This window comes from Gavia stellata, chromosome 17 (genome assembly GCF_030936135.1).
Source record: "Gavia stellata isolate bGavSte3 chromosome 17, bGavSte3.hap2, whole genome shotgun sequence".
Classification (NCBI taxonomy): domain Eukaryota; kingdom Metazoa; phylum Chordata; class Aves; order Gaviiformes; family Gaviidae; genus Gavia; species Gavia stellata.
The window spans coordinates 16,266,218-16,285,943 of record NC_082610.1 but is presented as its reverse complement, the minus strand read 5'-3'; the positions used below and the strand labels follow the sequence as shown (position 1 = coordinate 16,285,943).

The following is a 19,726-nucleotide window of genomic DNA, read 5'->3' as shown; positions in this document are numbered from 1 at the left end:
ATTTCTAAACCCCAGCAATTTTGTTGCACTTTTTGTTGTGAAATATTGAAAGTAGAAAAAGGATCCTCTTCATTTTCTTATTTGCAAATGACCTGATGAAATTTAAAATCAAAGCACATAGCATATATAAGTGAGGTATAAATTTATTTCTCTTCACTTTTTCCAAAGCAATCGTTTGAGTAAGATAAACCAGTAATACTGGCTTTGTCATGCAGCCCCAGTAGGGCTTTCTTAAGTTACCAAATCAAGTCAAACATTCCTAAGATATGCACTTATCTTTATGTTCAAAGACAGCTACTTTCCTGTAATTATTTGTAGCTGTATGACTTTCCCTTTGGAGGCTGATTTCCATGGGAAACGTCAGACAATTCTAGCATCTTTAGTGAAAAGCTCCAAACCCCCATTCAGCCGGCTCTGCACTGTCCTGCCGGGGCAGCTTGGGGAAAGGAACGGTCTGGCTTGCAGTCACCCCCCAGTTTCTCCCAGGCTCTGCATGTCCGTGCAATCTGTGGGATCCAGGTTTTTTAAAATCAGACAGTATTTCTTTAGGTGCCCCGTCCTGCAGAATATTGAACTGGAACCTGTGTGGTATGAACCGATGATTTCAGGCTATTGCTGTGTGTTTGTAGCCCATGCTGGAGTCTTTCAGTAGACCAAGCTAGACTGCAGTTTGTCTTGTAGGATCAGCCCTAAATGCCTAAATACACCTTTAGGAGCCCAATTAAGAACCACAGTTTGTAAATGTTCAATCAGTCTTGTGTCTGTTCCTCAGGTCTGATTATGTTCCCTGCCACTGTCGGAACTAAACTAAAGTTCTGAATCCAAATATTTCCGCCTTTGAAATATTTGCACATAGACTGGCATATACTTCTGTCAGTAACATGCTGTCCTCTTGATGCACAGGGGAGTGGAGTAACTTCAGGCATTTGTTTTAAATATATTACCTTAGAAATAGACAGGAAGAAATTGCACAGGGAACACATTTTCCTTATTTAAGTTCAAAAATAGAGCTGTAACCTAAACGTGTATTTCTCAGCATGGACACCCTTTGGCCTTACTCCAGTTGACTTTTCTCACTGACATCAGTGGGAAAAAGATGGGCTTTGCATAGGAAATCTGTGAATATTTTTTTCTTCTTCATCCATCTATTTTGGGATGTGCTAAATGCTTGTTCTCTGTTGTAACATTAACATCAGTATGTGGAAACTTGGGTTGCTAAAATAAATCAGTGAAATGCAATATACATGACTTCACATGGAACTGCATGTACATTGTCGAGCACAAGAGCCCTGTGGCCATTCTGCCGTGCCAGCTTTACAGCCAGGTACACCCTATTGTGTCCCACAGAAGTGGGGTGCTGTAGTGAGACAGGCATGGACTTTGTGCTGCCAGTGTGTATAGAGTCTCTGTAGTTCCTGATCTGGCAAAATATTTCTTGATTGCCATTTACATGACAGTAAAATTGATCCTTTTACCAGCCCCAGAGTATGGGGATGGGAAGGTCTATAGTATTTCACAAAAGCATCTTTTGATCTTTTGCATTATTGGCCTGATCAAGTGTCTGCTGGAGGCAACGAAAATTTTAAGGTTGATGTGGAAGGCATTGATTTGTCTGTCTGTCTCCTTTAGTTTTTGTAAGTTAGTGATATTGGCTTCAAGTAACCTGGGGCATTTTTCTGACCTTAGTAGAGACCCTCCTTGATTCATGCTAGTAGGAATTAGCACATTCTCAAGTTCATTTAGTTTTTATTTTTAATGGGAAAATGAAAGGGGTAAGCTCAACGTGGACTGTTTTCTGCCCACAGTGAATCAATGGGAGACCTTTACAAAGTTGGACTTTGATGAAGGTGTTGAGGGTCCAGTCCTGCCTCAGAGTCTCCTCTGCTCCATGGGAGCCTGGCCTGCTCCACAGACTGGTCCTGTGCCTCGACACCGATTTATCATCCACCATGGTCACAAGCGCATGGACGAGGAAGGAATCCCCGTGGCTGCTACCTTCCCTGCCCCTCTGGCTTCAGATAAGGCAGCAAGCTTGGAGCACGCCTCTGCCCCAGGAGGAAGGAGAAGCAAGTGCGTTGCTCTGCTCTACACAAGGCTGCTCACTCCTCTCCTCTCCATGGAGCATTGATCTTCAAGCCTCCCATGACTAAAGGAGTGGGAGACATTCCCATGGAATTAGCTGTTCCTTCTTTTTCCTGCTTAAGAGGTAAGAGCTGCATAAATTCCCTCTTTAATAGTCACCTAAGAGAGAATACAATGACTGATCTGTCATCAAAGTATTTAGAGCTGATGATGATATCTGGGTTGGTTTTTGGTTTTGGTTTTTTTACTGCGATTTTTTAAATAAAAGCCATAAATCACAGGGATATTACAAGAAATGGGTTGTTTCACATTGTCTGTAGCTGCTGGTTATTCTTGTCCAAATGTACAGAAATGCCCTGATGGTTACTTACCAATGACAGCCTGCTCAGGGCTTAACATTTTTCAGTTTCATGGCAAGCTTGCAAGGTTACACATAAATACTGAATGAAACATAGCCCACTTGTTATTTTTAGAGAGGCTCTAAACAAGAAGTAAATCCCTGGAGCGGTGCTGCCAGAGATGCGCAAAGTTCAAGTCCAAATTAAAACTGCCTATCTTTGGGCTAAATTCCAACCTGAACATGAGGAAAACTGTGATCTATACCTTGAACTTTATGACAAAAAAAAAAATCCTTTGCAATTATTTTCTAACACCTGAGACTATATGAACGTGGTACAAACACTTGAAAATTAGAACTTGAATGAAAAATCTGAACATTTGTCCAAGAATGTAGTGCCTGGTCTTGTGAGATACTGTTGTATGACTTGAAGTTTCAGTAGCTGCACTGGAAGAGCGTAATTACGCACTGGAGAGCGTAATTTATTGTGACTCCTAGTTCTAACACATCTTTGTAAGCTGAAGTCCTATATTGTAATTGTAAACTTTGGGGGGAGGAAGAGAAACATGCTTATTTACCTTATAGATCTCTTTAATAACAACTTCTGATGTGCAAGACTTGGTTTAGGAATCACCGAGACACAGTATGAAGAAAGTAGAGCCCTTTTCAGCAACAGATTTATGCAAAGAAGTTGAAAGTTGTGCAACTGAAGCATGTTCTTGATTTCTTTGCTGAATCAGAGCCTGTATCTTCTTCCTGCCAAGGCAGTGATCTTAATACCACTCCTAAATGCACTAGTAATTCTAGAAGCCCTAATGAAAGTCAAGATAACACCACAGATTTTATAAATAAGGGTCTTTATTTAGCATACTGTTGAAAACATTCTTGGCAACCACATCGTATAAATATATAAAGTTAAAGTTTGACACAACAAACCAAGCAATATTAAATATTTTTAATTTTTTCCCCTTTTTGTTTTGTTTTTAATTTGCTTTTGTTTCTTTTTTCTTTCTTTTCCTCTTCCCCCCCCCCTTTTTTTTTTTTGCAAAGCAACTCTTATTTACAATTATACAAAAAGTTTTATAAAAAATGGTCCACAACCTTATTTTGGCCAGAACAGGAGTAATAGGAAGGATCTGTCATGCTGCTACTGTTGTAGATTTCTATTCTCCTCTGCATTCAAGAGCCAGGTTCCTATTCCCCAAAGCCCAGATTAAACATCGGCCATTTCATGGTATACAATTTTACTTCTAAACATATTAAATAACTTTAGTTTAACAACCAATAAATAACTAGGTATATTTTGAAGTAATACGGGTTTGAAAAGTTACGTATTTGAAGGAATTTTGAGTTATATTTTAAAACTGGAACAAGTCTTGAGAAGTCTTTTCAGTCTTAGAAGGCAGGTCTCAGAGCTTGGCTGAACGGAGCAATTTGTTTTCAGTGCAGTCCAGCTGGACCTGCCTTTATAGCACTTGGTAGATAGGGTTGCTGCTGCTGCCGCCATTATCCTGGGGAAGTGGGGTGCAGTTGGTGGGGGAAGGAATTTGGGCTCCACTATCATTCAGACTCGCTCCTTCTGGGGGGGAACAAGGACTCCCTTCAGCAACACTTTCCACTGGAGGCAGTATGGGACATGTGGAGTTATCTGTGGAAATCCTCTCTACAATGCTTGAGAGGCAATCGAGGCTGGAAACAACAGAACTCTTCCCATGCTTTGGATCTAAAAAACAGACAAAAAGGTGATCAGTTTATCCAATGGGTACTTAACGTCAGTAGAATGTAGTTCTTTCATAAAACCCCAGTGAGTGGCTGACAGTATTCATCTGTGAGCATGTAAAGATTCAGAGGAAATGAATATTGGTGAAGGATGCCAATTATCAGAAAACAGAGATTGTAATTTGCAAAATGGAAAAGAGACCCAAGCAAAGTATGCTACTTTTGGGGCAGGGTGAATCCAGGGCTTCATTTCAGTCCGTAGGAAGGGAAGGGAAGATTTGAAATCTTTCAACAATTTCTCCAGTTTGAATCAATGATACATAGAGTTTTAAGAGTCTTCATGCAAAACATGGTTAAACACTGAGAATTAGTTGAAGAGAGGAATATATTTTTATCCAGATGTTGTATTTGCAAAATAGGAAACGCAGCTATAACATATCCCCATATTTGCAAATACATCTAAAGGAAATCCAGTGCTTCTGGCTGACAAGGCCCGGCTCGTCTTTCAGCCCAGCTGGGGTCAGCTAAACAACTGGGGACGGAGAAGGCATGGGGAAGTTTGCTATATTGACTGTCTCTGTCTCCACATTTCATGCAGCCGTTACGGCACATACTCACCATTTGGTGATTCTGTGTAGTAGCTGCTGTCATAGCTGTTTCTTCTGCGAGAGCTGCAAGGAGGCCCACTGTACTCCATCTGGAAAGGAGAGGAATCGGAGTGCGATCACTGGTTGGGGACAGCATTTACTGCAATCACAGTAACCATCCAATTTCGTATTTCAGTCCCTAGTCTGTGCCATCATTCCAGTCCTGGCTGAAATGCCATCAAGTTGTAGTTTCTCTGAAAGAGGCAGAACTTAATTTGGCTATAAGGGGATTCACCCCAGAATATTTTATGTGGCACAGCTGTTCCAAAGGAAAATTACCATTGTTGTTGCATCGAATGCTGTAGCTTTACAAATGAGGTTTTCCAGCATTCTGATCAGATACTGCCCTACACATATCTCCAGTTCACAACAGGGACACCACGAGGGGAATGAGTCTTTTTATGATTTAATTTTTGAAGGTTTTTCCAAACATGAAGTCCTCTTAAAAAGCCTCTAGTCTACCTTTGTCCCTTCTTATTTCCTTTAGTTTCTCTTCCCATTTCCACTGTGTACAGAAAAAGCCCCGAAACATTGACCAGAATATTTGTTTCCAATACTTTAATCCACAATGAAATCACTCTTTCTGACAAAAGAAAAAGGCTGCATTTTGAGGAGGAATCATTTGTGTAAATCTTCTCTCCAATCTGCCAACTATCTCATAATTGCAGATAATCAACTCACTAATGATTATTCCCACCAGAGCACAGAAAAAAAATCTCAGGTCTTAAAGTGCTGTCAAGATCCCATCCCGGGCAGCTGTTTTGCACGCCAGTCACCACGTCCCACCACCCCAGAGTCAGACCAGAGTCCGAGCCTATAGTCCCCGTGAAAGATGCGGCAATGAGAAACCCTCTCTGGCACCCAACCTTCTTCTCCCCTTCACATAACGTACAAGCACGACTGAAAGCCTGGGGTCTCCTTCCTATTGCTGGTAAACATCTGCGGAGGGGATGAAGTGAGAGGAGAAATGGAGAACCTTTTTCTTAAGGGTCAAGAAAAACAACTCCTGTTGCTTAGACCCTCCTCCTGTTATCATGACGAATGGCAGAAAACAAAACCCAGACAGTTATCAGTTCTCCTGTAACTACCATGACCAAGGGGGACCTTCCTCTCTGCTGTCCTTAGAGGATTCAAAGGTAGTGATACAGCAGAAGATGGAAACAGATGGCCCAAGAGCTACGGGAGCACAGGCAGGGCTCAGACCTCACCATGCCCCCAGAGACCCATCCCAGGCAGCTTCCCAAAGTGCTCCCCCAGCAGCTCTCCCCTGGCTCCCGTGGGACACAGGGGGACCTGCCTAAGTTCTCATCCCAGGGAAGAAAGTGTGTAAGAGGTTTTTCTTCTTTCCTAGAGATCCTGGCATGTGGGGACCCCACCTCCCTTTGCTGCTGGAGCTCAAGGCACAAGAAGGGACTTTGTCTTCTCCCTGGGGAGGTATGGAAGGCAGCTGCTATAGGACAGACAGGAGGAGGCGACTCGCCCTGCGCAGGTTTGGACCAACAGTGTCTGGGGCGCCTCGGTGGCAGGGTGTCCTCCCTGGGGCACTCACCATGCCATCGGAGCAGTTGGAGCGGGGGCTGGAGGCATCCGATTCCCCGCTGTAGTGCTCCAGCACCGGGTAGTAAGCGTCCTCCTGCTCCCGCAGCAGGGCCTGCAGGCTCTCGATGTAGCGGATGGCGTTGCGCAGGATCTCCACCTTGGGCAGGCGCTGGTTGGGGTTGGTGGAGGTGCAGCGCTTGAGGGTCTCAAAGGCCTCATTGACCTTACTGAGCCGCCGCCGCTCCCTCATGGTGGCAGCCTTACGGCGGTCGGCGTTGGTGGTCTTCCTCTTGCAAGCCTTGCAGGCCCACAGCAGGCAGCGGCCGGCCTGGTGGTGCCCGCTGGGTGCCCGGACGTGCTCCTCCTCGTGCGGGTGCCCGTGGTGGTGCCCGTGGTGGTGCAGGTGCTCCTCAGGCTTCAGCAGGCCCCCCACGTGCACCATCCGGGGGTCCAGGTCCTCAAAGAAGTGCATGTCCGACGTGTTGAAGCACGGGTCGTCGTAGAAGTCATCAGCGGCCGTGAAGGAGCAGAGGGAGCCCTCCGTCATCTCCATGGGGCCCAGTAAGTCCATGGGGGCGGCGGAGGAGACGGCAGCTGGGCCAGAGGGGATGAGTGAGGGGATCAGAAGAGAGGGGGCTTCGACCGGGCTGTGCTGCCGCAGGTACCGGCCAGGCGGATGCGCGGAGCGGCGGCCCTCACACCCTCTCTCAGGCGAGGCCACCAGCGCTGACTGCTGCCGCCGCCGACCCCCTCCCCAGCCGCGCCGGTCCGGGAGCGCCACTCGGGGCTGTATTTATGCCGGAGCCCCCCCGGCGCGGCGGTCAGGACGGGGCGGGGCGCGGCGGGGCGGGGAGGGGGCCGCGGCCGCCGGGGCCCCCGGAGCGGCGGGGGGGCGCGGTGTCCCGCGGGCGCGGGGCGACGTCGGGGCGTTGTTGCGGGCGCTCGGGCTGTTGCAGAGCTAACGCCGGCCGCTGCCGGCGCTCCGCTGCACCGCTGCCTTCCCCCCCCCCCGCCCCCCCTTTTTTTTTCTCTTTAAGCAGCCCGCCCTGCCCCGCCAGCCAGGGAAAGCAAGGCTCCCCGATGCCCGGAGGTGCCGGCAGCCGCCGGCCGCTTGCCCCGGGGTACAGCGGGGCTCCCCGCTCCTCCCGCACGCCCCGGCGGGGACGGGCTCTCGTGCCCGGCGGCGCGAGGCGTTTTGCAGCGCGTTTCCCTGCGCGTGCCGGCCGGTGGTCGGCGGCGGCGCACACTTCGCCCCCGGGCAGGGCAGGGCAGAGCAGGGCAGCGGCTCCGCTGGTTTCTCTCAGGGAAGGAACCCCAGCCGCGGGACAGGTTTCTCCGCGCCGGCCGCGGCTGTGCGGTTCTGCGGCCACAGGGTAACTACTCCGGGGGCGTTCGTGAGGGCGGACGGTGCGGGCGGCACCCCCGGGCGGCGGCGAGGCGCCGGGGCCCGGGGCCACCGCGGAGAGCCACGGCCGTGCCCGCCCCGCGGGGGCACCGGGTGCGCGGGGAGAGGCCAGACGGGAAAGGTCGTGGCCGGAGGGAGCCGGCGGGGCGACCGCGCTCAAAATGGCGGCCGCCTGGTGGCGCTGCGCTGGGCGGGAGGCGGTGGCGTGACATGGCTGCCTCTAGAGGGGGGCAGCGGCCCGCCGCCGGAGCCGCCCGGGGACGGGGCTTCCCTCCCTCACCTCCGCGCCGTGAGCGGGGGCTGCGGTCTGGGGCAGGTATTAGGGCCACGACTCCCGCGGGAGGGCGAGGGCCCGCCGGGTCTCCGGGACGCGGAGGTGAGGGAAGGAGCGGGCCCATCCAGGAGAGCCCTTACTCGGGAGCAAAAGCTCTCTGCTCTCACCTGGGGAAAAAATTTCCCAGCAGAAGAAGCGATGTCTCTGGGGCCCGTTGAGGCGCGTTAGCCTTTTTCTTAGGAATCAGGGTGTCCCTGCCGACATCTGATGCAGGTACGGTTCAGCGATACCTACCGAGAATGGAAAACGTTCAGCAAGACTCAAGCGCGGTTATTGAAACTATTTCACCTCAGAACAAAAAGAAGTTGTGTGGGAGGGTGAGGTCTGGAGCAGCTGAGACACCCAGCTAGTGCCTGAGCAAGTTGCAACCATATTTATCACAGGAAGTATTTTGATTCCTCGAATAAAGCAATGCAGTAATGGTTTAGTAATGACGTATCGGAGGAGAGCTGAGGCCTGAGTTACGTTCAGCTATCACTTCAGCAGATCACTCTTTTCACATGAGCTACATGTATAAATTTGCATTTCAGGTTCCTCTTTCAACCCCATCCTTTGTTTGCCTTAATTCTGAAGTCTTTGAAGAGATTGACTTCACCTCGTGAAGTAGCATTTTGCTGCATGTATAGTTGCACTGCAGTTGGATTGCTTGTGCAACAAGAATTTGTTGTTTCAGGTAACAGTGGCAGAGTTTGGACCTTGGAGAAATGGGATGGTTTTTGGTAACATCTCTCAGGGGTGCTGGAGTTTTTACTCTGTTTTTGGAATATCATTTGAGATGAGAAATTTGGTTCTTTTTCCGATATGGAAGCACTTCAGCAATTCAACTGTGTGATTTCATTGACTTCATGATTAAAATAGTTATGAGGATTTTTAATGTACCATGAGCTAACATGAATCTCATTCTGCAGTTATAAATGTTGGTGAAGTTTCAACTCATTCAAAATCAAAGGCAAAGCTCTGTCTTCAGCAGGGCAAAGGGCTGACTGAGAGAATCTGGAAAAGTAAAAAACATCCATTAATGATCTAGTCTCCAGTCCCAGTGCCTATGACCTCAGAGGGGCTATCATGATGGTGGCTTCTTTTGCTGTTATATGATTTGTTTTTTGCAAAAATTCCTTATTTGCAGTCCACATTTTCTACTTACTTAAATGTCTTCGAGTACAGATAAAGATATGAACTGTTAGTCACATTCTGTCATTATCCCCAAAAGATAAAATTTTTATTTAAAGAAAACAGTATATGTTTTGGACTCTGTACAAGTTTGTTCTTTTACTGTATCCAATGCTGAAAAGCGGTATGTCCCAGGGAGATCAGCTGTTGACCACACTTACACATTTAGAAGTGTATCGCCCAGCTGTTTCTGAGAGGCAGAGTAGTAAACTTGTGGAAACACTTCACTGTTATTTCAGAGGTTCTTTGATCCAGAAGGAATGAACAGTTTAGGGGTTTTTTTAACCTTTATTGAACAGTTAAAAAAGTAAAAATAATTTGTATTCAAAATAGCACTAGGTATACAGTATTGCATAAGAAGTACAAATGAGAAATAGTTGAATGCTGTAACAACTGAACATGTAAATTGGGATGTCAAGGCTTGGTGCTGGCTATGTGACCCACTCAAGACGCTTAAACTCTCTCCAGATCATTGGTTTCATTTGTGGAAAATGTAATTTTACCTAATATTTAGCCAGTGTTGTAGCGTATTCTGCCACTGTGTGTTTCTAGGTTATATTTGAGCCCAGGAAAAGGCACTCTGGGACTTGCGTGCATAGTGGTTACCTTGGGCAAAGTGGTAACAAATGGTGGGACTTGGACAAGCAATACAAGGAGACTGCCAGTAATTGCCCATGAACGCGCTTAAGTGTGTGAATTCGCCTAAGTGAAAAAGTCAGAAGGCCGTGACTAGATGGTGAATTCTGCTCGGAGTGATCTTCCAGTGAAGGTGCCCTTGACTCCTTCCCTGCTGCTGCCACCAGAACTAACATTCACTTTCCCCTATTATTCCCAAAGATGGGTTTGTCCAAAAGATGTTGCCTTGTACAGTGGTGCCTGAAAAATAGTCCTTGCAAAGAACAAATCCTGAGGTGCTCTCTTCAATTTTCTGTGGCCATAGTGGAGAGGATGAAGGACAGCATGATCTCCACCTAGAGACTTTTAAGTGAATTCCTCACTCTGAGAGTAGGCAGCAGCAAGGGCCCCTTCCATGCAACCATAGGTAGTGCTTATGGCAAGCATTTAGAAGTATGCCATTGTTAACACCTGTTTGGAAGCCTCTGTGGTTTTAACTCATAATTTCAGTAAAGATTAGGTTTCTCCAGAGCTTCCAGTTTGGGTGCTGTATTTAGGGTACTGGTGCTACTATAGCTATTCTGAGCTGCCCCAGATGGTGCGTTTGGGCATTGCTTTGGAAGTAGAGATACAGGAGTGTGTGAATGAACAAGCATTCAGCAAAGAAAGAGAATTTGTAAAGTTTCTCTAAGTGTTGTTGCCCGTATACCTGTACCACATTCATCTCCTTTTTTTCAGGGTGCGATTGAAAAGGAAGCTGGGAAGGCAGAGGCAGATTGTACTTCCTATGCTGAGAAGCTTGGACAGACTCATCCTCTATACAATAGACAGGTATTGTTAACAAAGTTTGAGATCATATTCGCAAGCATATGCACCCTCTCAGCAGAAGCAGCACGTGGACAAGAAGAGCTTGTTATCTACAGTAACTGACTGACTTCTCTTTTCTTTTTCAGAAAGTAGAGACTGGGAAAATATCTGATTGTGAGTTTATCTAAAATTAATAGAATTGTGTCTTCAGGCAGAGGGCCCAGAATGTGTTTTGGAAAAGGGAGAGAGAGAGACTTAAAATCTGAGAATGTGTGGATACCTTTGTCTACAAAGATGAGTATGAGAAGAGTCTCTGAGAGCCAGACATGGCAGTATTTCAGGGAAAAAGAAGAGGCAAGTAAGTCAGTCTTGCTTTGAAAAATTAAAATATTGGGCTCTTTGTTATGTTGGAATTCATTTAAGGTAAAAGACAGTCTTAAGTGCTGGAAACCGTGGAGGAGGCTGTACCTACATTTCAGAAGGTCACCAACTCTTAAAGGAGAAGACTGTTGTAGAAGTAGGTCGAACATTACCAGTAGTATTGGAAGTGGTTTTATATGGCACTAGCTTATAATTCAGTCAGTAGCTTTGCTCTGCTCAGTTAGTGAACTATATTTTAATACTGAGAGGGGTGGATTCCATTGCTTTTATTCGCCTTGAGTTGCAGTCAGTGGAACTAATTGTTGAGTAAGGTATGCTCAGCATGAGGATGGAAATATCTTTTAAAGTACTGCTGCATTAGAGAGCAGCCATCTCAACATAGGCAAATCTAGCATGTTGCTAAAAGCCATTCTTGTGGCACCCTGCAGTATTTTTACAGATGAATACAGGGGTGATTCCCCTCCCTGAGTTGAATCATATTAACAGAAAGATTGGGAAAGCATCTGCATTGTAATTGTCTGTCCTGTGTTACAACACCAACATAAAGTAGGTGGGGTTTTTTTGCAGAAATGGCTGCTTAACTGCAGCTGTCTATAATAGGCAGAGTTTACTGAAAATGTTTCATTGTGCAGTGTTCTTACCTTAATTCATTCTGTGGTCTGCTTCTATCTTGTGCAACTTTCTTAGTAGTAGAAAAGTACTGGTGCAATTTTGTATACATATGCAAAATCTCTTGGAGAAGAATACTAGCATGCCTATGTGGTAAATTGAGGAATACAACGTAGATGCAAAGTGCCATTCTTAGCGTTGAACTGAATTTATTTTCAAGCATAGGAGTATTGCTTACAGTATTACATAAAAGAGTAAGACAATCTTTCAATGAAGCAAACCCCAATTGCATAAAAGATGCTGTACATAATGACAGAAAACCCTAGCTGCAGGCAGCTGATCTAGCCAGTTGCTCTTCCTAGGTGACCTTGGTAGCCAGTGTACAGAAAGAGAAGCACTCCTGTAGAAGATGAATGGAAGGAATTTGGACACCTTTGAACTTTAACCAAGCTGGCTAAAGTAAAAAAAGGCTTTAGGCTCGGTGGTGCTAATAGCCCCCCTAATTGAACACACTGAAATGCAAAAGTAGTGAGTGGCCACTCTTTATGGTGCAATTCTAGTTAAAAGTGTGCTGCATTTTCACTAGGATTTTATTCCTCTACTGAGGACCAAGATAGGGAATACAAGAAATAGCAGTAGTACCATAGTAATACCATAATTTAGCCAGCTGAAATAGGGGTCTGTATGGTAATTAAAGCAACCATCCTAGGCTAGGTCTGGACAGAGCCCTAGAGCTAGTGTCTTCAGTGACACTTGCAAAATATGCACTAGAACCTGTAAATATCACATCTAATGAGAACCCCTAATTTGTCTCTTATCTGCTTTCTGAGGATGAGAAAAGCCAACTAGGCAAATAAATGTGGAGAAAACCAGCACATTGTCTTATTCCCACTGTTGAGGAAATGTTTGCATCCTTCATCTTGGAGAAGTATACCACTAGAAATACCTGGCTGATAAGTAAATTAATTAGATGACTTATTTAAATTGCTACTATGATAGAAATAAAACAAGAAAACTTTGTTTTAAAACAAGTCTTAAAAAGTTCATTATGTTAGTATACTTGTTAGTAATGTAAAGTATCTGTTAGTAATATAAAATATCTAATAATATAAAACTAAATCTTTGGATTTTCTGCCATATATAAGTTTCCTCGTACTAAAGTTGCAGGGTTTTTTTATTAGAAGTTTTATATACCATTAAAAATAACTTGCACTAACTAATCCTATTAATCATTTAAGACTGCAAAGAGGCTTAAAAGCTTTTGGCTTTTAGGAAGTGCATAGATAAAAGTGTTTGACTAATGCCGACAACCTAGATAACTAGCAACCTTGCTATCATTTAAACAAAATAACGGTATGGGCTAGATTTTGAGCTGTGGCTCAACAGAGGACAAGGGGACAAGGTGTAAAGCAGGAGGAGCGATACAGCATCATGTCTCCTGAGTTCTGGTCTCAAGGCCACCCTCTATACAGGTCTGCCTTAGGAGCTGCCCCATAGCTGCAACAGCCACAGCATTAAAGTCCCTCCCTGCCCTGCTTCACTTTTGCTCCTGTCCCATCATTACACTGTGGCAGCGTGGTAGTACAGTGTATGGTTGCATAGATTGGCCCTATGCCATTTCTGTACTGGGAAGATTCTCTCTGGGGTCGCTTCAGACCCTCTGCAGCTCCTGTACACTGCTGGAGAGGTGGGCAGGGGCTGCAGTGCTGACTAGGCTCTGGCTCTATGCCTGTTCTGAACTCTTTCTGCAACCGGTCCATAAAGTAATCCCCAAGACTATTTCTGCCGTCTTGGGAACAGTCAAGCCTGCGAGCATTGGTCAGTAGATCTCCCATCAGCTTGATCTTCCGGATTTTGGGCCCAATAAATTGTTTCTTGATAGTGCTTGCGCTATGAGGGTCTGCGTTTTCAATACTCAGCGCATAAAGCTCTTCAAAATACCGTATCATAGTTTTCCACTGTACCATTGCTACTTCCAGGGCTTTCATCAGACCGACTGCGTACTCACAGTTTGGTTTCTAAAAACAAAGACAGAATTAAATTTATTCAGAAGAACAGCTCATCTTACTGTATTCATTGATGGTTTCCTGCAACTCACCTGGCGCTCAAAACAAGATGTGCTAGGATTTTGCAATAACTCCTTCTAGTTTGGAGCATCTGTTGTTTTTTTGCAGAGTTGGATGACTGTAATCATATAGAGGTGGCAGAACCCAAGCGCTTTTTCAAGGAACAGAGATTTAGATAGCAGCAGCTATGCCTGAGGAGCGTTCTTACACCGGGAAACCCTATCATAGAATGATAGAATGGTTTGGGTTGGAGGGGACCTTAACGGTCATCTAGTTACAATCCCCCTGCTGTGGGCAGGGACACCTTCCACTAGACCAGGTTGCTCAAAGCCCCGTCCAACCTGGCCTTGAACACTTCCAGGGAGGGAGCATCCACAACTTCTCTGGGCAACCTGTTCCAGTGCTTCACCACCCTCAGAGTGAAGAACTTCTTCTTAATATCTAATCCAAATGTACCCTCTTTCAGTTTAAAACCATTACCCCTCATCCTATCACTAGTCTCCTGATAGAGTCCCTCCCCATCTTTCCTCTAGGCCCCCTTTAAGTACTGGAAGGCCACTATAAAGTCTTCCTTGATTCAAACTGAATATTTAAAAAGGCCATCTTGAAAATCTTTCTGTGTTTACTTTCTACAGCGTAACAACTGCTATGGTAGGCCAAAGAAGAGCATTCTGTATTAATTATTTACAGAATACGAATTTGGTAGAGGAGAATTAGCCCCTTGGTCTTGAAAATATGAGATGGGTTTTTTTCCTGATAACTTTTGAGTTATTCCTTTGTACCTGTGCAAGCCTGAGTCAGATCTCTAGTTCAAATTCTCTCTTGAGCTGTGCTCCAACAGATCAACTACTGCCACAAGCTAGATGTTTCTCCCACCTCCTTCCTTACCACCTTTCTTAGGTGCAAATGGCTTCTAGGCTGCTATTTAGTTCCAATTTGAAGGAGACAAGTGGGCTGTTTCAGCACAGTTTAAGGAGACTCTCATAATCCATTACAGCACACTGGAAACGGCAGTTTCCAGCTGAGTGAAAGAAAAAAGGGACCACTGTTCATACTCTTTTGGGCTAGAAAGCAACCACATAGAGTTAGGACTGTATGTCTGGCAGTTTCTAGGCATCACAATCAAGAACAAAACCATGTACACTAATATGACAGGGAAATAATATCTGGAAATTTAATAGTGGATGAATGCAGACATCTGAAGTACCAACAATATAATGCAAGAAGTTAGAGTAATTACTACGGATTGCAACTGCTTGAAAGCTTGTTGTCTGCTACCCACCTGGATGGTTTTAGAACAGTAATGGCCTCCTCTTTCTTGCTGATACTTCATCAAAGCCTCTGCGGCTTTCCTCTCTTCCAGAGCTTGATGCAAGAAGAACTTTGAAACATTTGGTAGAGCCACATGTGACTGATCAAAATATTCACCCTAAGCACACAAAAAACAAATGTTAAGATTTGCTGGAGATGGGACTCACTTGCAGCAGAATATGGCCTTATCAGAACTCAGGAGACTCTTCCAATGGAAGCTGTTCTACCAGCACAATCACTTTGAAGACCTTCATCCAAATTTCTGCAGTAAATGAAGTAAGTAGTTATGGTCTTAAATGAAAAATCTCTGTACTACTAGAACTCCTTCTGTCTGTTAATACTGGACAGGTAACTGTATAGTGCTGATGTTCTCCCTCAGTAGCAGAGAGAGATCCTCAAGAGTATTTTACTTATGAGTGGTTGGGGGGAGGAGGTGGGTGTTGTGGGTTTTTTGCTTTGTTATTGTGTTTTGTGTGAGTTTTTTTGTTCATTTTGTTTTTTAAACATAGTCCCAGCACAGGGAACATGAGATTTATCCCTTCAGGTCAGCATTCCAGTGAAAAGTTAACTTTCAAAGGTATGAGGAAGATGAGGCAAATACCAAAAAGAGAACAAGCAAACTTTGCATCTATGTATCAGCTTCATTATGGATAATGTTATTCCAAAATAAAGAATACTGCTACTGAACTATACTGTATACACCTTTAATATTGTATGTAGCTCATGCCTAGGAATACTTCAGATATTACAACCCTAAACCCACTGCAAGCCTTGTTCTGTTCTACGAGAGAAAGTAACAACTTTAACCACTTAACTATGCTCCTAGATCTATCAGATCTTATATCATAAGAATTTTATCCATGGTATTGCTATCCCATAAAGAGGATGTATTAGAGACAGGTAGCGAAGGAGAGCCACCAGGCTATACTAGTTCCAACATTGGCTCTGTACAGCTCCGATGTTGAGGAGCATGAGAGACAGCAGCTGGGAATATGCTAAGAACCGAATTGAGGGAACTGCAGTCTCTCGATTTGCTGGTTCCCTAAACGTGCCTATGCAATACAGCACAGCTTTTGTCTCTTGAACACACTCTGGGTTGCAGCACTGCATATCAAGCTGTTGGCTTGTAGCCTGCCTAGGAGGTGTAAGGAACAAGTATATGTATTTCATAAGTTTTTCTGCTTTTTGTTGTCTTCCTGCTTTCATCTATTACCCTGCTTAAATATGAAATACTTGTGTTTCATCAAGGTTGTTCTGTTCAGAAAAAATGCGGAGAAGTTATATACATAATACAAGTTCACATTTTTCTCTTATATTTTTATGGCCATCTGGGATACCCCAAACCTATGACACACATACACATGTGTGATCATAAACCATTCAAGAGGAAGTACATACTGGGATGTTTTATTAAGAACATTCATTGCAATATTTGCATAATCCTTATCCTGAAGTCAGTCATTCGTGTGTCTGTTGGCAGAGATGTCAAGATTCGGTGTTTTATAAACAGTTCCCCAGTGCAAGGGTGCTGCATGACTTCAAGTAGAGCCCATGTTACCACACCTACTTAATTGTTAAGGTAAATCTTTTATGTCAATCATTAACTATTTAAGATGTTCACATTTCTAGGTTTGATTTATCCATAGTCAGTTTCTAATTGAGCTTTCTCCATCCCACCCAGCTACCAATCACTAGTATTACTCTACATGCTTAACAAGTAGAGGTTTTATTGCATACTTAAATTTTTATTGGACTAATGCTTGACACCAAGCTTGATGAAAGGATCTTGGGGATATACGGAATACAGTTTGCGTGGCTTCTCAGTGGATGCTTAGTATCAGAAGGGATGGCATTGATAATTTTGTTTTTTATTCTAATGGCTTTGTTAAAATAAATGTTGCCTTAATGTTTGTTACATAGCCAGACACAATTTTGGCATGCATATTACGTGGTATCAGAGGTAACGTTTTTAATTCATATCCAAAGTTTCTGCCTGTGGAGCAGAAAACCCTAAGCCGACAGCAACTTCACAAACTGTTACTTCACCAGTTAACGCTACTATTTTACATACAACGTTTGGGAAAAAAACACCCAAGAGTTATACTCCAAAGCTGTTAGCATTCCCTGTTCCTCTTTCCACAGGCATAACTCTCTATGTGAATTTCCCAAAATACGCGAGTGCCCGATTCATCACCCGCTCGTTCCAGAACTTCGTCACCGTTTCTCTAGCCATGTCAGCGGCCGCCCCGGGGTAAGTGCACAGGCAGCAGCGCCGACCCGCAGCCGGCTGGCGGCTCTTACGGGAGCCCTGCGCCGCCGTAGGGTGCGGCTGCGAGGAGAGCCCCCAAATCCCGCTGGGTCAAGTAACGGGGCAGACACCGCTCTTCCGTTCCTGCCCGACTTTGAAACCCTCCTGAATCCCCGACAGCGCCGGCGGGACCTGCCCCAGCCCTGGGCACGTCCTTACCCCGCGGCCGGGTGCCCGGCGGCTGCCCGGGCAGGGTGAGGGGGGACCCCCGCTGCGTCCTCGGCCGCCTCCCGGGGCCTCCCCGCCCGGTCCCGGCCCGCCGCCTTACCAGCGCCTGCAGGCAGTAGGCGAGCTCCAGCAGGGCGCCGGTGACACCGCAGAGGCCTTCCTCCACGGCGGGCGGGAAGCTCTGCCTCACGCGGCTGCCGGGCAGCGAGCGGTGCGCCGGGCAGGCGGGCAGCGTGACGCGGGGCCGCTTGGAGCGCGGCTCGGCCATGGCGGGCGCCGCCATGGGGCAGCCGCGCCGCCCCGCCGCGCCGCCTGATATAGCCCGGGCACCTGGGACACACCTTGCCGCGCACGGCGGCGCCGGGCCGCCCCCACCCCGCCTCCCTCCCGGCCCGCGCCGACGGGGGGTGCGTGGGGCCGCCCGCCCTCGCCGCTGCCCGGTAAGGGCGGTGCCGCGGCGGCCGGGCGAGGCGCCGCCATTTCGTGAGGGCCCGTGGGCAGGCGCGGCGGGAGCGTGGGCGCGCCCTGCGCCCGGGGAGCCTCGTCCCCCTCGGCGATCTCCGCCGCAGCCCGGCCTGCGCGGCGAATAGCCGGCGGTGCGCGAGTCGGCAGGTGCCGGGCCGGCCCACGGCAGCCCACGAAGCGGTGCGGCACCTCGGCCCTCAGCCCCAGCACGCGTCCCCTCTGCCAGGCGTCGGTTGCCAGGGCGGGAAGGGCCTGGTGACTCGGCACTTCTACAGCTTATTTGAGGGACGGTAGCCAGGGACGCCCACGCTCCAATACCTCCTTTTAATAGCGAGGGATGTGCGAAAGCGCAGCGTGGCGGCGCGGAGGCCGGAGCAGCTGATGGTAGCTTGCAGTCAGAGGCAGTCGTGGGGAGGGAGCGATCTGTCAGAGAGTCCTGGGAACTTAACAGTGTGTATGTCTTGGCTACAGGGTAAATCCTTTACCTTTTTTAATTTAGTGGTAAAAATGTTTGTGTAGAACTGGTCCTATCTAGGCAGATTAAACCGCCTTCAGTGTTTTAGTAATTTAATAATCCTCACTTTGTACAGTAACTTCAAAATACAGGTTTCTGAATTTTTCAACTGCTTTACCGTATGGGTGGAGCTCTGCGTGTTATTGCTTGAGCATTTATTTACCTTTAATAGATTTAAGCCAGTGGAGTGGAAATATGAGTAATGTCAACACTCTTCAAATTTGATCATTTTCTGTTCAGTGACTTTCTGTTTAGTGAGCTTAATGTTACATGCCGTTCTGTGGAATATTTTTCTAGCAGATCACTGCACTCCCCCACAAACTCAGGATGCTAACGGCAGAATCATTATTCCGTTGCGTGTTTTAATTGTTATTGGATCTGACTACCTAGAGCAGAGCACACATCATCTGAGAATAGTCACGAAAAGATGTGAGAAAATTCCTCATGAGAAATTTACATACTTCTAGTTCGGTGCCTCCATCTCTTACGCTATTCAGCCCTCTTTGTTTACTGTAATTGTCCATTTTTTCATTCTTCTGATTCTACATGCTGTAGTTAAGTTAAATTAGAAGTTTCACTAAATAAAATGTAAAACTCTGATAAGTTTCCATTTAAAAAAAGTATTTACGCATATGCTTCTTTTAAGCATTTGAGTAAAACTGCAGGTGAGTAAGGTATGCCTGTAATGTTGGCAAGGCTAAATTAAGTACCTGAATTTGTAAGTTACGATACATTCATTGACAAGACAGGTCAACAATATATGGTCTTGTTCTGAAGTTCTCAATAACGGTCCTCTTTTTCACTGGGGCACTAGGGACTTTTGCTGGGAAGATGTACTTCTGACAGTTACCTTTTAGCTCCCTCCATTCCAACTGTCTTTGTTTTAGCCAGTAAAATAGTTGCCAGTGTTTCATTATTCCAGAATAATCCTTTGAGTGCCTCAGAAGAGAAAGAGCAAGTGTGGTGTCTGTGTGTATGCGCTGACATCCTAATCTAAATAGAATACTTGATGACCTCCTTTCTGTGGACAGTCCAAATAATTTGAAGTGTGAAATCATAATAGAAAGCAAGTTAGCTAGTGTGTCTGTGGAAAAGTTTATCATTGTATTTTGTTAGGTGGGTGTTCATGACAATAATTTCTGAGCATATCAGCTCATAGATGCTTGTGTCTGTATGAGTGGACTTCTGGTCCCTTGGAAGTCAGTATTAAGTTACCCATTTCAGTGATATAGAACTAAGACGCAAAGAC

The 19,726-nt window shown here is 46.0% G+C and overlaps 2 protein-coding genes across 2 annotated transcripts; both read right to left on the bottom strand.

Moving 5' to 3' along the window:
• Window positions 1–3,885: 3,885 nt before the first annotated feature.
• Window positions 3,886–6,895, bottom strand: MYOD1 (myogenic differentiation 1). Its single transcript, XM_009819119.2, has 3 exons — window positions 6,335–6,895; window positions 4,757–4,835; window positions 3,886–4,142 (listed from the first exon to the last, which is right to left on the bottom strand). The coding sequence occupies exons 1-3, from the start codon at window positions 6,893–6,895 to the stop codon at window positions 3,886–3,888; spliced, it is 897 nt and encodes a 298-aa protein (XP_009817421.2).
• A 4,962-nt stretch (window positions 6,896–11,857) lies between these two features.
• Window positions 11,858–17,766, bottom strand: LOC104252407 (ferritin light chain). Its single transcript, XM_059825980.1, has 3 exons — window positions 17,599–17,766; window positions 14,994–15,140; window positions 11,858–13,663 (listed from the first exon to the last, which is right to left on the bottom strand). Exons 1-3 carry the CDS (start codon window positions 17,764–17,766, stop codon window positions 13,160–13,162), a joined length of 819 nt encoding a protein of 272 aa, XP_059681963.1. The 3' UTR covers window positions 11,858–13,159.
• Between the last annotated feature and the right edge of the window lie 1,960 nt (window positions 17,767–19,726).

What these genes read in the sequence shown, in the direction of transcription:
- MYOD1 (XM_009819119.2), bottom strand. Translation starts at nt 6,895, where the DNA reads ATGGACTTACTGGGCCCCATGGAGATGACGGAGGGCTCCCTCTGCTCC. An exon ending in CCAACTGCTCCGATGGCATG is followed by an intron (nt 4,836 to 6,334) that starts GTGAGTGCCCCA and finishes TCTCCTTTCCAG; the next exon opens with ATGGAGTACAGTGGGCCTCC. An exon ending in CTACACAGAATCACCAAATG is followed by an intron (nt 4,143 to 4,756) that starts GTGAGTATGTGC and finishes TCTGTTTTTTAG; the next exon opens with ATCCAAAGCATGGGAAGAGT.
- LOC104252407 (XM_059825980.1), bottom strand. Translation starts at nt 17,766, where the DNA reads ATGGCCGAGCCGCGCTCCAAGCGGCCCCGCGTCACGCTGCCCGCCTGC. An exon ending in CCTACTGCCTGCAGGCGCTG is followed by an intron (nt 15,141 to 17,598) that starts GTAAGGCGGCGG and finishes TTGTGTGCTTAG; the next exon opens with GGTGAATATTTTGATCAGTC. An exon ending in ACTGTTCTAAAACCATCCAG is followed by an intron (nt 13,664 to 14,993) that starts GTGGGTAGCAGA and finishes CTTTGTTTTTAG; the next exon opens with AAACCAAACTGTGAGTACGC.